We start from the raw sequence: 14,487 nt of genomic DNA, 5'->3' as shown, positions 1-14,487 counted from the left end.
GCGACCTTCGAAGAACATCTGAAGCGTTTAGAGGCGGTACTTGAGGCGCTCCACTCCGCTAATCTCACACTAAAGCCAGAAAAGTGTCACTTCGGTTACGAAGAGTTGAAGTTTCTCGGTCATGTCGTGAACGCCGACGGTGTCCAGCCTGACCCAGACAAAACATCTGCTGTTGCTGCTTTTCCGACTCCTCGTGACAAGAAAGCAGTACGCCGCTTTCTCGGTCTGTGTGCGTACTATCGGCGCTTCATCGCAAATTTCTCCCGGATCGCCGAACCACTCATACGCCTCACGCGTGAAGACACACCCTTCGTTTGGACGGATGAGCAGGACGCAGCTTTCACCGAGTTACGGCAGCGCCTGCAGGAATCACCCGTTCTCGCTCACTTTGACGAGGACGCTGACACCGAGGTGCATACCGACGCAAGCAACATCGGTCTTGGCGCTGTTCTCGTTCAACACCAGGAAGGCGTCGAGCGAGTGATCGCTTACGCCAGTCGCACCCTTTCACGTGCCGAAATTAACTACTCCACTTCCGAGAAAGAGTGTCTAGCGGTTGTGTGGGCCATCATGAAATTTCGGCCTTATCTCTACGGTCGCCCTTTCGACGTGGTGACAGACCACCATTCCTTGTGTTGGCTAGCCAACCTACGAGACCCGTCCGGGCGACTTGCTCGATGGAGTCTCCGTCTGCAGGAGTTCGATGTTACCATCGTATACAAATCGGGCCGCAAACACGAAGATGCTGACGCGTTGTCGCGCGCTCCCGTCAAAACTTGCGATAAGGACATGGACGAAGACGGCGCATTCCTTGGGGCCCTCACCGCTTCTGACCTGATCACACGACAGCGCGAGGACGCCGACATACGCCCTCTCATCGATCACCTAGAAGGCAAGAATGTTACACTTTCACGATACCTTTCTCGCAGTCTCTCGACCTTCTGCCTCCGAAAGGGCGTCCTCTACAAGAAAAACTCGAGTGCCAGCGACAAAAAGTATCTATTGGTCGTACCTGCCACCCTCCGTGATGACATTCTCCTAGCCTGCCATGATGAGCCCACGTCTGGACACTTGGGATTTTCACGCACTCTTGCAAGAGTACGCCAGACGTACTACTGGCCCCGACTTTCTCCCATGGTGAAGCGTTACGTCCAAAGCTGCCGTGAGTGTCAACGCAGGAAATCGCCGTCTTTGAAGCCCGGGGGGTTACTGCAACCCATCGCACCACCTAGCGCGCCGTTTGATCAAATCGGTATGGATCTTCTGGGACCCTTTCCCTTGTCAGCCAGCGGAAACAAGTGGATTATAGTCGCTACAGACTATCTAACACGCTACGCCGAGACGAAAGCTGTACAACGTGCCACCGCCTACGAAGTTGCCCAGTTCTTTATCGATCAGATAGTCCTAAGACATGGTGCCCCATCACATGTCATCACCGACTGAGGAACTGCCTTTACGGCCCAACTGATAGAGGACATATTCGAGCTGAGCTGCACGCAGCATCGCAAGGCCACTGCCTATCATCCGCAGACCAACGGACTGACGGAACGGCTAAACAAAACCATTGCTGACATGCTGTCTATGTATGTAGACGTCCACCATAAAACATGGGATCAAGTCCTTCCGTACGTTACCTTCGCGTACAACACCGCCATTCAGGAAACAACACGCTTCACACCGTTCCGTCTTGTCTACGGGCGCGAGGTCCAGACCACGCTAGACGCAATGCTCCCGCACGACACCGACGCATCACTTACTTCCGACGCCGAGCAACTTACTCAACACGCCGAGGAAGCTCGTCAACTCGCGCGCATACACATCACGACGCAGCAGAGTGCAGACGCGCGACGCTACAATATTAAGAAAAGCAGCAGGAATTGTATTAGCTGTGTGTCTAATCGGAAGGAAGACATGGTTGTTGAATTCTTTTTCTTTGACATGGTGAACCTCTATACACGCGTGAATTATTGTATGCTTTCTTGTGGTCCAGGGGAGCATAATAAATGTGGTGTAAGTGTAGCCCACATGGTGTCCGGTCTGCTTTATTTACACTACACTGGCTTCACCAAGCGTCATCCAAACTAGCCCAAGAAGTTATCCTGTACACCTCAAAAGAAACAAAGGCCACTCACTGAGATAGTACATCCACTCTTGCGTGGAGACACCTTTGACGGCATTCTGCAGGGCGAAGGCCACCACTCCCAGGCAAGCAAGCACCAGGTCCCGGACCTGCAGCAGGCGGCTGAGCACGACCACGCACACGGCCGTGGCCAACAGCTGCACCAGGCCGAAGAAGGCAGTCACGTTGGAGAACTTGACGGGGCTCCAGTCGAAGCGCGTCTCCGTGTAGAAGTAATTGATGTTGCGTGCCGCTGCACATGAGGCAAGGAGACGACAAATGGGAAGGGGAAAACATGCCCTGTGGCATGGCAGGCCCTCAAGGCTACACGCCCACCAGTTTGCACAGATTGTGCAGTTTCCTACAATACCAAGTAGCGGGAAATGTGGCACCACCGCACACGCAAGTTTCTTAAAGGGACAGTAATAAATAAACTCTGTGAAGAATAAAGACTGTGAAGGCCCGAACAGGCACAAAGTGGTCAGTCCTGTTGTTCCCGCACAATTTCTGCTGATGACTATTGTGATGAGGACTGCGCTGCTTCATTTCGTATGTTTGCTAGTACCGCTTCTGCTATTTGGCATCACACATTTGCGGCACTGGCTGCGATCTGAGGGTTGTCCAAATTAATTGGTGTGTGGACAAACATGTCTTAATTGAATCTGATGCCATCAGATAATCCATACGCCTGCAGGGACCAGAGGATAAGTCCAAACTATAAGGCTTTCTTAATTAACAAGGGTTGACTTAACGAGGTTTTACTGTATAAGTTAAGATGGACTAATATTTTTTGGATGCTATGTTGTTTCAATAAAATTGGACATTTGCTGTATAACAATGGTCCACTGTCAGGAATTCTGACTGCATTCAAGGAGCTTACAGACGAAGATATTAATCAGTAATTTACATGTGTGTGTTGCAAGCAAACAAGCCTGGCATGTGAATTGAGAGGTAGGAATGCGGAGGTCTCCCTCTTGGATGCAAGAACAATGTTACATACATTGATAATTTGTGTAGGCAATAAACAACTTGACCATTCTGCTCTAATAAGAAACCTGTGCAATTAAGGCCATTAAAAGGAAGGATAAGTAATACATCTTGAGGAAAAGTGGCAGGAGAAGATGGAATAACAGTTCATATAGTAAAAGACGAAATAAATATTTATTTTACTTGAAAAGCTCATTTACCGTATTTGCATGCTTTTCTTCCTTATTTTAGGGCTTAAAATAGGGTGTGTGCGAATTGTGCAATAGTTTTGCTAACACGTCAAAATAACATCTACTAAGGTAATGGCACTCAAAATATCGCGTTTACTTGATTCTAATTGAAAAATAGGCTGATCGAAAGTGGCAGCAAGTGACGACAAGTGCCAATAAAATGTGCTTACAAATTTTAGGTATTTGCTAGTCATAATAATAATGTAGGTAAGTACAGTACAGGTAAGTAAGGTAAACACAGTACATACCTAAAAGATTAAAGTAAGTATCACACCCAAAATTAAAGGTCTTTATTTTATGCCTCACTCTCTGTCTAGTCAGAGTCGCTGTTGGAGGAATCAAACTCTGAACTGTAATCGTCGCTGCCGCTCTCACTACCGTCATCCCAAAATGGTATACTACTTACTGTAATTACTGAAGTAATTACTTAATGCAAATACTTCATTAGTCTATTACTTAGTGCAATTACTGCAACCTTACTGCAATTCCTCAGTTCCATCAAGTGCATTTGACAGCCCTTGGATTACAATGTTGGCAAAGACCATGCCCCACGCTGTCACTATACAGTTGCATACTGGCTCCAGAGGAAGTCTCTTTATGCTTCCAATGGGAGTGAGGCCATGTTCTCTGTCGACTATGTATTCCACATACAGTTTGCATATATAGTCTTTAAAGGTCTTGTTCAACGACACATCCAAGGGCGGCAGAACTGATGATAGGCTGTGCAAAATAACAGCCAAGTTTGTCTTTATGTGCCTCTGCTTTACTTTCATGCTGTCAATGGGACGTTCTTTGAAGATGTCAAGCACCGAGAGCGATGGCAGTAGCAGCAGAATGCCTGGTCGTCTTCCCCAGTGTCGACCCAGTTGCTTCATTCATCCATCGATTTTCAGTGTGGCTCTGTCCTCGAATATTTACCTTTGGCAATGTCATTTGCTTGAAAATGACGAAGGGTGAATGTTTTCGCCCATCAGCAGTCACCGCAAGCATTACAGTGTAACACCATTCCTCATAGCCCATTGTTCTTACCGAGACAGACAAAGCAGCTTTTTTGCACATAGTGGCGTTGGGTGGTACGTGAAATGTCAGCGGTGTTTCACCAGTGTCCTCAATCTGAGACATTACAGTTATTGACCTTATGCAGTCCAATCCCGAAACAGTAAAAAGCAACCGCTTTTTCTTTGTAGTCGTTGAGCAAACGTTGGCAGAGAGTCGTCCTTCGTCTCAGAGACAGGTGATGGTGTCTCATGAAGCGTGTCACCCACCCTCTGCTTGCTTTGAATCTTGCAACAGAGATGCCTTTTTTGTGTGCAATCTTCCTTGCCTGAAAGTGCAGCATCTCAAAGGACACGGCAAGACCAGAGGTTCTATGGTCTTCAGTGGCATGGCCTAAAATTTCTTTCGGAGGCGGGAAGGTCCTCAGCCGACAACTACCACTCCTCCCCCTCCTTCACACTCTCTCTCTATTATATACACACACACACATGAACGCACGCAAGCACACACACACAAACACAAACACACACACATATACACGAGAGCAAAGAGAACTGAGGGGCCCGATTTTTATTAATCATAAGAAGCCTGAGCGTTCCATCTAAAATGTGGATGAGAAAACGGCGTGCCACAGTAGCTCAATTGGTAAGAACATCGCATGCATAATGCGAAGACATGGGTTTGTATTCCACCTCTGGCCAGTTGTTTTTTCATCCACTTCTATTTTCCCTTAATTTATCATTTCTTAAATTGAATCACTAGGTACAAGTAATCTCCCCTATGTTGTCCTTGATGTCAGTGTTTGTTGGCTTCTTATGACGACTAATAAAAATACCCTTTCTTCTCGTTTATTACATAACAAGGGTCTCCAATCCAGCAGCATTGATGCCTTCAGGTAGCATGTGTAGCGCACACACACACACACACACACACACACACACACACACACACACACACACACACACACACACACACACACACACACACACACACACACACACACACACACACACAGAGTCAAACCTTGATATATCGAACACTCTTTATATCACCTGGAAATTGCATGCATTTTTAATTTTGTATTTTGAACAGGGCCGGACATAAAATGGATACAGTCGAACCCCCTTAACCCAACTATATCAAACCCGTTTACATCGAATTATTCCTGACATCGAACAATTTCTGAACACGGTATAGTTACAATAAATATATATAGCAAAAGTTACACTTGCATCAAACAAAAATAGCGGCGACTCCTGACATATCGAATGTCAAGCGACAGAAAAGTGGCCCCAGAAGTTGGCTTTCCCTCGCGGTGGTGGGAAAACCCGGCGGCGCGGCTCCATCAAACCACTCTCCCTACCGTGACTGTGCTGCCGTCGACACCTCCCCGCAAAAAATGATTATCTGCAGGGCCTCCTGTACGGACAACGTTGAGGCAGCCTGCCCTACCGTGTGTGGGGATGCGCGACTCTCGCGCGTCCCCTGATGTTTTTCCCGCACGGCGCGTCTCCTGTAATCCGGCTTCGCCGCGTGGCCTGGCGCCCGCGGCGGTCGGAGTGGTTGAGGCGCAGTACGAGAGAGGGCGCGAGTGTTGCGCTGCTAACGCTGCCGACAGCGGGCACCGAGAGACAAGGCGCTTGCTCTTTCCCGGCGGACCGGCGAGCGCAGCGGACGTCCCGCGCGGGCGCCGATCCATGCTTCTACGATACCGTCTCGCGTGGCCGCCTTGGAACGCGTCACCGTTCGCGCGACCGTACGCGCGAACGACCAGCTTGGATCGAGCATGGGGCGAACATATTCGCTCGCTATCCGGTCGCGGTGAGTCGGACTTCTAGATTTGTCGCGTGCCCATAGGCATGTTTTGTGGATAGCAAATCGGCTAGCAGGCACTGATCTATGAAAGGTGCAATAAAGGCCCTTGTGATTTTTTGCACTACTGTGTTGTCGTTCTTTTGTCCCAAGAGCACAGGTGTGAGAACCCCACACGTGTCATCACTGTCGCCGTTGCCGTCGCTATCTGATGCAAACACATTCACGACAATCATCGCATCGGTTAGAAGCACTCGGTTTGCAAATCTATAGCTGTGTGCTTTCTTTTCACTGGCAAAGTCGTGCATTGCCGATGATTAGCGGGCGGATCAGCTATCTTCCATTGCAGCGGCGAGTCAAGCGAAGCTGAGAAACCGTGTGGCCAGGAATGACTTTGATGCAACCAACAAAGAAGAACGCAAGCGATTAAGCTGTTCGTAGAGCTGTGCAAACCAAGGAGCCAGCGATCACGCGATCAATCTGCGAGCGGCATAGTTGGCGTGGTGCATTTGTGTTTCGGAGGGCAGGGCGACGTAGAGCTATGGGCGCAGCCCATTCTTGTTCCGAGGGTTTGAAGGGCGACGGGAGAGAGCCGCGCAGGGACGGCTGGAAAATGGGCGCGTGGTGGCTGTTGAAGCAGCGGCCCATCATGCAGCAGCTCGAATTTTCAAGGTAGTCTTTCGCTACCTTTCAGCTCAGACGCCCAGCAGCCAGACTCCATCGTTATAGATGATAATGCGGCACTGGGCGGGTTATTTCACAATGGAAAACATAGAAAAGTCGACAGTGCAGCAGCTTCTCATTGTTATAACCGATATATTGTGAAAACTGATATCGTTATATGTGGGTTCGACTGTATATCAAGCTCCGCCACCCCAGACCACATGTGCTCGGTGGACAGGCAGTGAGCTTTCACACAACACCCTCGATGATAGCGGTGTTGCGATGGGCGTTCCCGACTGCTGTGCACTGCACACATCGATAGCGCCGAGGGCGCCACTTGAATGTAGCGGCATGCGCACACGGCAGCTGGGCTAGCTTGACAACGTCAATGATGCATTGCATTTGCTGCACTGACTCCTTCTCGGTGCAGTGCTCTGCGCCTGCCACGCCTCGCGAGGACTGGCGGTTTGCATCCACAAAGACGCGTGACAGAGCGCGCTCACTGGGCTCACTCATAGATGCCTTGGCAGAGGCCACTTTGTTATTGACAGTGTTTGAAAATGCTTCGATTGACGGACATGGAGATCGCATCAGAAGTAGCGGCCAAACAAGGACGCTGCTGAGGTTGATCCCGCAAGCGCTGATGTTGCCCCGCTCCCAACTTCAACTGGGGCTGTAGCTGCTTTGGCCCTCCCAAGCGTACTGTGGCACGATAGAGGGCACCGGCCTATCGCTTGTGGATAGTTTAGACTATGTTGAAGTTTCCGTGTTTAAGCACGCGGCTGCCAATAAGAAGCAGGCTACACTGCTGCAGTACTTTCAGCCAAATAAATACTTTGTGTGAGCTTCAAGTGAGTATTTACTGCACCATGATTGGGGCACAATCGAGGAATATTGTTCAAAGCGTGCGTTCGGTTGCGCCATGTGCGATTGGCCTAGGCTACGCCGACTTTGCGCGGCGGACAAGGTCGCCGCCGCTGAGCCTAACTGCGTGCAGCGCAACCGAACACGCACTCCGAACAACGATCTCTGGTCGCACCCTTGGTTTACTAATTGATTTGCAGAAGCTTTTGACACATTTTTTACATGACCTTATATATTGAACTCTGGCTATATCGAACTATTCCGCGATTACAGCGCTGTTCGATATACCGAGCTTAGACTGTGTGTGTGTATATATATATATACACACACATATACACACACACACACACACACACACACACACACACACACACACACACACACACACACACACACACACACACACACACACACACACACACACATGGTGGTTGTACGCCACGTAAAGACAAACTCTTACAGCACTCCCCGGACAAGGATGCTTTAACGAGGATGTACGTTTTGCAGTCATATTGCTTCAAATTATGCTATCATCCTTATGCTATTTTTAAAAATAATGACATTAAAAGAACAACTAAAATTTCATTCAATTGATGCATTTATATAACATATGTCGATGACCTAACTGGTACATGACTTGTAAAAATGAACAGCGCTAAAGACGGGGCCATACAAAAACAAGACAGCGCACTATCGTGTGTCTTCTCGTTAGCAGGCCAGACTTGTTGCAGCCAAGGTAGCAGTGGAGATGCCGGATGTTTTCCAGCCACATCTTCTAGTGAGTGGTACGGCCAAGGTTACGTATGGAGAGGGTGGGCACTATTTTGCAAGTTGCTCATTTGCGCTTTTGCCATTGTGGGCATGCTATATTATTCTAGTTTTGAATATACAGGAACGAAGCTTTGCACTAGAACTTGGGAAAGGTGACGTGAGAAGGCAAAGAAATGCTGCTGATATAGACATGACAGTAGTTGCAGGGCAACTGGATAAATTGAAGTTCAAGGTGCAGTGACATGACGCTGCCCCCCCCCCCCCCCCCCCGTTTGCACTGTCCCCATTAGGACGGCCACTAGTCCTCACCTTGCTTTCACTTTCAAGCTTTTCCTTTCATCCATGTCGTTTCGGAGCCAACCTCCTGACACTTTCTGTTCCGTGGGAAAGCGGGGGGGGGGGGGGGGGGGAGGAGTTTAGCTTTTCACATAAAATAATTTCTTTTTTGAATGAGCTTTCATTAGAAAAGCGGCACATTTCCTCGTCACCGAACTTCAAACTTAACAAAAACTTGTTCCGTTGTCGCTGTGTGATGGCAGTGGTGATGACACTGGATCTAACGATAGGCTATTGCAAGTGCCATAAATGTAGCTTTGGTTTTGTATACAAATGTAATGTGCAGCCATCTTCGGACCCTTTTTTTCTGAGAAAAAGGTGGGCATCACAAGTGAGTAAATAGGTAATCATTCATCGTGATGTGCTTTCGCTCGATGATGTGCCAAAGGTAGGTCAGAAATCAGCCAGCATTTTCGGTGGGAGATCTACACTCGAATCCCGCTAATTCGAAGACGCTTAATTCAAACTTCGGGTTTATTCGAACTGATGCTGTGGTCCCGTCAAAGTTAAATGCATTCTGATGGGCAAAAACGCCCAGTAATTCGAAAGCACAAGCATTTGCAACGTCTAATTCAAACATACCATGCCCCAACAAAGCTCTCAGCAGCGCGCTAAATTACGTGGTGGCGCCTCTGCGCCGCATTGCTTTGACCCTGCCATATAGGAAGAGCTTAGGGGAAACACCTCAACGTCGCATGTGAAAAAGAAAGAAAAAAAAACATGTTGGGGAAATTTCACTCTCTCTTAAATGGCAAGGTTGCCATTTCTGCATCGCACTATAGTGCCCTGGCCACACTAGCGGCAAAATGCGTGCAGTGGGAGGGATCGGTCCTGGGCCAATTGTTGGTTGCTCACGGCGGCGGCAAGCGAGCTACAAGGACAGGATACCAATAAGAGTAGCGCCTACAGTGGTGTACACACGGGAAACTGGTATCATGCGGACGTGCCCGACCACTCTGTTCATATGCGCGTCTGGCTCAGCCAGTCCACTTGTTCCATGCTGCCGTCTGCTCGTGTAAGATCTCGCTTGCGCTTGTTTTGGTTGGTCTCGCTTACGCTTGTTTTTTTAAAATGACGCGTCTAAATTGAGACGTCCCAATAAAAAGGTTGTTGGAGACAGTGTGTCATATCCGATTTTGTACGACACGACAAACCCCGAGTACAAGGACGCGAAGGCGACACCCAGTACCTCATTCTCCTTGTCTTTTGAATGCGGCAACACCACAGAAGGGAGCCCATCAACATAATAACGATTAGCGGCAAGGACTTCACCTTTTTGATAAGATATGACTCGTGTTAAGAATGCAGGATGAAGAAGGTAAACACAGTGCTGATCAGTCAGCAGACGAAGGAAAAACCCTTCCCCTACCGGAAAATGGGGGAAAGCGAAGCTTGTCCTGTGTGCACCTGACCTTCGTCACGGTTAAGTAACCCACAGGTAACGGTGCCAGTACTTCGGCCGCCTGCTCCCTCAGCTCGGAATCTTTTCCTCGTCGCTGTCAGACTGCCTGGGCTCGAGCAGCTCTAAAGGTGCGTGTATAGTTGGGGTTTATCGGCACGCAGGCAAGCGTTGCTCGATGCCGGCTGCGTTGGAGCGTGCTGGCAGCGTCCGTTTATGTTAGCTGTGCCAGTGTGTCTAACCATCGGTTAAACTATAGGCGCTGTTCTCGCCAACGTGACGTAACATGTGCACGCACTCACGCTATGTCGGACAATATTTAGCCCTTAACAGTTGGATTGGCACACTGACAATGTGCGGATGCACTACTCTCAAGCGTCCCCTGATATGTTGTTTTCTTGCATAGCTCCTGTCTCCTGTAATCTGGCTTCACCGCGTGGCTTTACTGCGGCGGTCGATATGCTTGCAGGGTAGTATGAGGGATTCTTCCATCTCTTTGACTCTGATGAAGTCGTGGCTCTGGGAGGCGGGTGGCAGCAGGCCACAGGTGCCGCTACGGAATGACTGGTATTGCGGCCTGGCACTGGGTGCTCCGACAAAGCCTGGGACGGTGGCCACCTTCAACTCAGATGCTGTGTGCACAGAGCGGGGTAGGACCACCTAACAGAGCTGACGTCTCTTCGCGGCTCAAGGGGGACAACCTGCTGGATCGTGGCGCTGAGGAGTTGCACTTTGCTTCCCTCATTCTAGTTAGCTTTGCAAGAATTGAAATTACTCGTTCAACTCAAGGAAGCAAGCTTCGTTCATGTGAACTTAGCATCTGAGTAGCCGCCCAATCTTTTGCTAGCCGAGTTGAACATCGTACCACGTGGGCGATGTGCATGCAGAATTCCTCTCCCTTGCACTACATTAGTGTTTGCCAAAAGCGTCAGTGGAGTCACCCCTGGTTTCCTGTCACCAGCACATCGTCTGTGCTGCTGCCCCAGACTACGATCGAGCCACCCCGGGCAATGGTGATGCTGTGGCCAGTTCGGCGCAACAACTTCAGTGGCCGCCTGTATCCAGCTCGCAACCCTCGGTGACAGAGAAAAGAGCCGGCAGTCACCAACAGCGGGCTTCTTCGATTTCCCACTACTGGCTACCCGCAGTTTGCCAGAGCCAGCCAGAGTGTCTTCATTCTTCTCGGGTTGCTTCACCCACTGCGCCACGCACTTCCACCGGGCGTTCGTTTTGCTCGGGCTGGATGGTTCTGGCTACCCGCGGGCTGCTAGAACCTGCCAGGACGATTTTGGTCTAGCTGCTCTCTGGAAGTTCTCTGGCTAGCAGACGACGAATAGGCGATGGGCACTCACCGCCATCTTTGCAAGAACTTCACGGATTGCAACGCGGGCGCTTCACGACTTAAATTTACCCCGCTCAGCCAACTGTCTACGGTCATCTTCGGATTTCCTTACTTCTAGCATTATCTTTCTATGTGCTAACGCTCCGTTCCGCATTGCGAAGCGGTGTGATACGAGCAGTGGTGAACCGTTTGAGGCTTTTGTGTGTGTATGTGTGCGTGTCCCCTGAAGGCTTCTTCGCAGCGGTGATCAGCGTGCCGCGCTCTCATGCGTGAATGTTATCTGCATCGTGTTCCACGCAAGTCCTAGATGCTCATTCACACATTGCGGTACATTTTGGGTTCGTCTTTCTCTGGTGGCGTTCCTTTTCATATATTTCGCATATGTATGCGAAGATATCTCCTTTTTCTGCAGTTAGTGAAGGCTTTGCAGCTAGCCCATGATCGCTCCCTCTCTCCATTGTATGCTTGGGTGGCAGCTTGAAACCGATATGTGTTCGAACTGCAGGCCTTGATCTAAGAATGCACTGATTGAGTAATAGGCGCACGTACATTAGACACATGCACATTGGCTTAATGCTCTCATGATCGCGACCAATGTTGTTTTTCGTGTAAAACGTTTCGCTGGTCACAGGCGGCATGCATTTTCATGCGCCAGCCGCGTCCCCAGCTCCTTAGAGTCAAAATGAGAAGCACCACCAGCCACAACAAACTTTCTGAAATCGAAGCTAGCTCAAGCAGGTCGGCACGAAATTTTATGCGTATGAGATGTACCCGATATCCTGCTTTTTCATGTCTTGTGAAGTTATGACACAACGCCAACTCATCAATGTCGCCAGTGGGCAACGTGATCGCTGCGAGCAAGGATCCTCGGGCTATCACTTTCGAGTATACAATCATGCACGATTCCGCGTCTTGTCATCAGACGCATCGATCGGAGGCCATCTGTTGCGCTGCAAAAGGTGAAGTTGGCCCAGTGCACGTCCTGCGCCGAGTCGCGCGAGAGTGATCGTATCCCTGAATGCAACTATATATTTTCAAGCTGGCAACGCATAAATGGGCCGACTACGCCGAGCGCGCGCCAGCCTCGCCGGGCGCTGCCGTGCTGGTAGCATGTTTAAATTTGGCCATCTGTCCGGCGTTCGATTTTACAAACATCAGGCAGGTTCGGGTTGTCTTGGGATCCCAGCCCAGGTGACTTCCTATCAGGACCGGAACTAGCTGGCTGCCATCTGGCTCCCAGCGGGCTGCCAGAACTCCGAAAATTGAAGAGGCCCAGCTACTGCGGCTCTCGCCAGCAGGGCGCGTCGGCGCGAGCGATGCTTGCTCGTACCGACTACTGCGTCGCTGTTTACGGAGTCCTGGCCTGGAATCGTGCCATCGAGTCTGCAGAGCTGCTGCTGTGACTAGCGGTTGCTAGCGGTGTATCCAAGGCCAATGTCGGCTCGCATATTATGGACAGCGTGTGGACATTTCCTCGGCGTGGCCACTGTTGCTTGTACTACCTTATTCGCGAATCATGTGTTGATGTTAGACCGTGTGACATGGTTCGCCGGAAGATGTAGTGATTTAAGGTTGGGGGAATGTGGGGATGCGCGACTCTCACATGTTCCCTGATATGTTGTTTTCTCACATAGTTCCCGCCTCCTGTAATCCAGCTTCACTGCGTGGCTTTACTAAGATGGTCTGTATGTTTGCAGGGTAGTACAAGAGATGGCGCGAGTGTTGCTCTGCTAACACCACCTAACGGCAGGGTTACTTGGGCGCAAAAAGGTGAAGGCTCTTCCTCTTTGGCTCGGGGTCGGCAAACAGCGCGATCGTTCTGCGCGTACACCGATCCATGCTTCTGCGAAACTGTCTCACGACGCTTACCCCAGAATAGACGAACACAATCATTCGAATGTGCTACTGTTCACGTGACCATACGCGCAAACGACCAGGCGTTGGTGTCCAGCATGGGGAGAACATATTCGCTCATTATCCGGTCGCGGTGAGTCGGACTTCTGCGATCTATCCACAAACATGCCCATCGGCATGTTTTGTGGATAGCAACTCAGCTAGCAGGCATTAGTCTATGAAAGATGCAATAAATGCCGTAGTGATTGTTTGCACTACTGTGTTGTCGTTCTATTATCCCAAGAGCATGGGTGAGAACCCCACAACGGCGAGCACTTTCACAGGCGAGTTCTCACCACTGCTCGTCAAAGGCTGCCCGTTCCTTGGGGGAAAGCACAATGTGTGGCTGTCCCATGTGTTTTCCGAGACTGAACGAAAACGAAGCTGGCACAGTGCATGTGATACCCTTTCCTGTCCTTTCCCTCTCTGGCGGAAGCGAAATGGCTCTGATTGGTTGTACGCATGGTGTAAGTGTGCGCCTATGCCGTTAATGACTCATGCTATGGCACCAGCACAGCTCTCAACTCATGAAACCGTCCTTTCCCGCAGCTGCTCTGCTCTGGGAGCAACTGGGTTTTTTTGCATGACTACATCAGCACTGAAACTTGTGACCCAATACAAGCTTCGCTTGAAAAACATGTGAGCACGCAGAGGGAAGCAATAGCAGTGGCCCAGTTTTGGCCTTGGCAACTCTGCTGCTTCAGTGGCAATAGGTGGCAATCCGCTTTCCTCTCGCCCTTGCTCGCAACTACCTACGCTCCCCTGGCCCTCCCTCTCAGCTCCCTCATAACTCCCTCATCTTCGACGGTCTCCGTGCGTGCGCGCCTCCACGCCGGTGCTGCCAGCACTGCCAGCCTGGCGCCAGCTTAGTCAGCTCTTCGAAGTTTTTGTTTTCTGCTGTTATCAGGCAGCAACCATTGGCATGGTCCTCGCTCGCTGTGTGCTTGAGCGTTGTGATATTTCATGGCTTGCACTGTTCATGCATCGTGCTATGGGGCACAAATACTTTTAAAACAAGTCCTTCTTTTAGTTCGAACATATTTTCGGGCTCCTTTGAGTTAGAATTATTGAGATT

The 14,487-nt window shown here is 49.9% G+C and overlaps 1 protein-coding gene across 2 annotated transcripts in view; it reads right to left on the bottom strand.

The window, feature by feature from the left end:
- LOC142560888 (proton-coupled folate transporter-like) overlaps window positions 1-14,487 on the bottom strand; it is a 137,630-nt gene that overhangs the window by 66,677 nt on the left and 56,466 nt on the right. For both annotated transcript variants that reach the window (XM_075673299.1, XM_075673300.1), the window contains exon 5: window positions 2,133-2,372. In XM_075673299.1, the coding sequence (XP_075529414.1) occupies window positions 2,133-2,372 (240 nt within the window). The remainder of the gene's footprint in view (window positions 1-2,132; window positions 2,373-14,487) is intronic.

The sequence above is a fragment of the Dermacentor variabilis genome, chromosome 10, assembly GCF_050947875.1.
Source record: "Dermacentor variabilis isolate Ectoservices chromosome 10, ASM5094787v1, whole genome shotgun sequence".
In the NCBI taxonomy this organism is placed as follows: domain Eukaryota; kingdom Metazoa; phylum Arthropoda; class Arachnida; order Ixodida; family Ixodidae; genus Dermacentor; species Dermacentor variabilis.
Note: the sequence above shows the minus strand (reverse complement) of the source record. Positions and strands in the feature narration are given on the sequence as shown.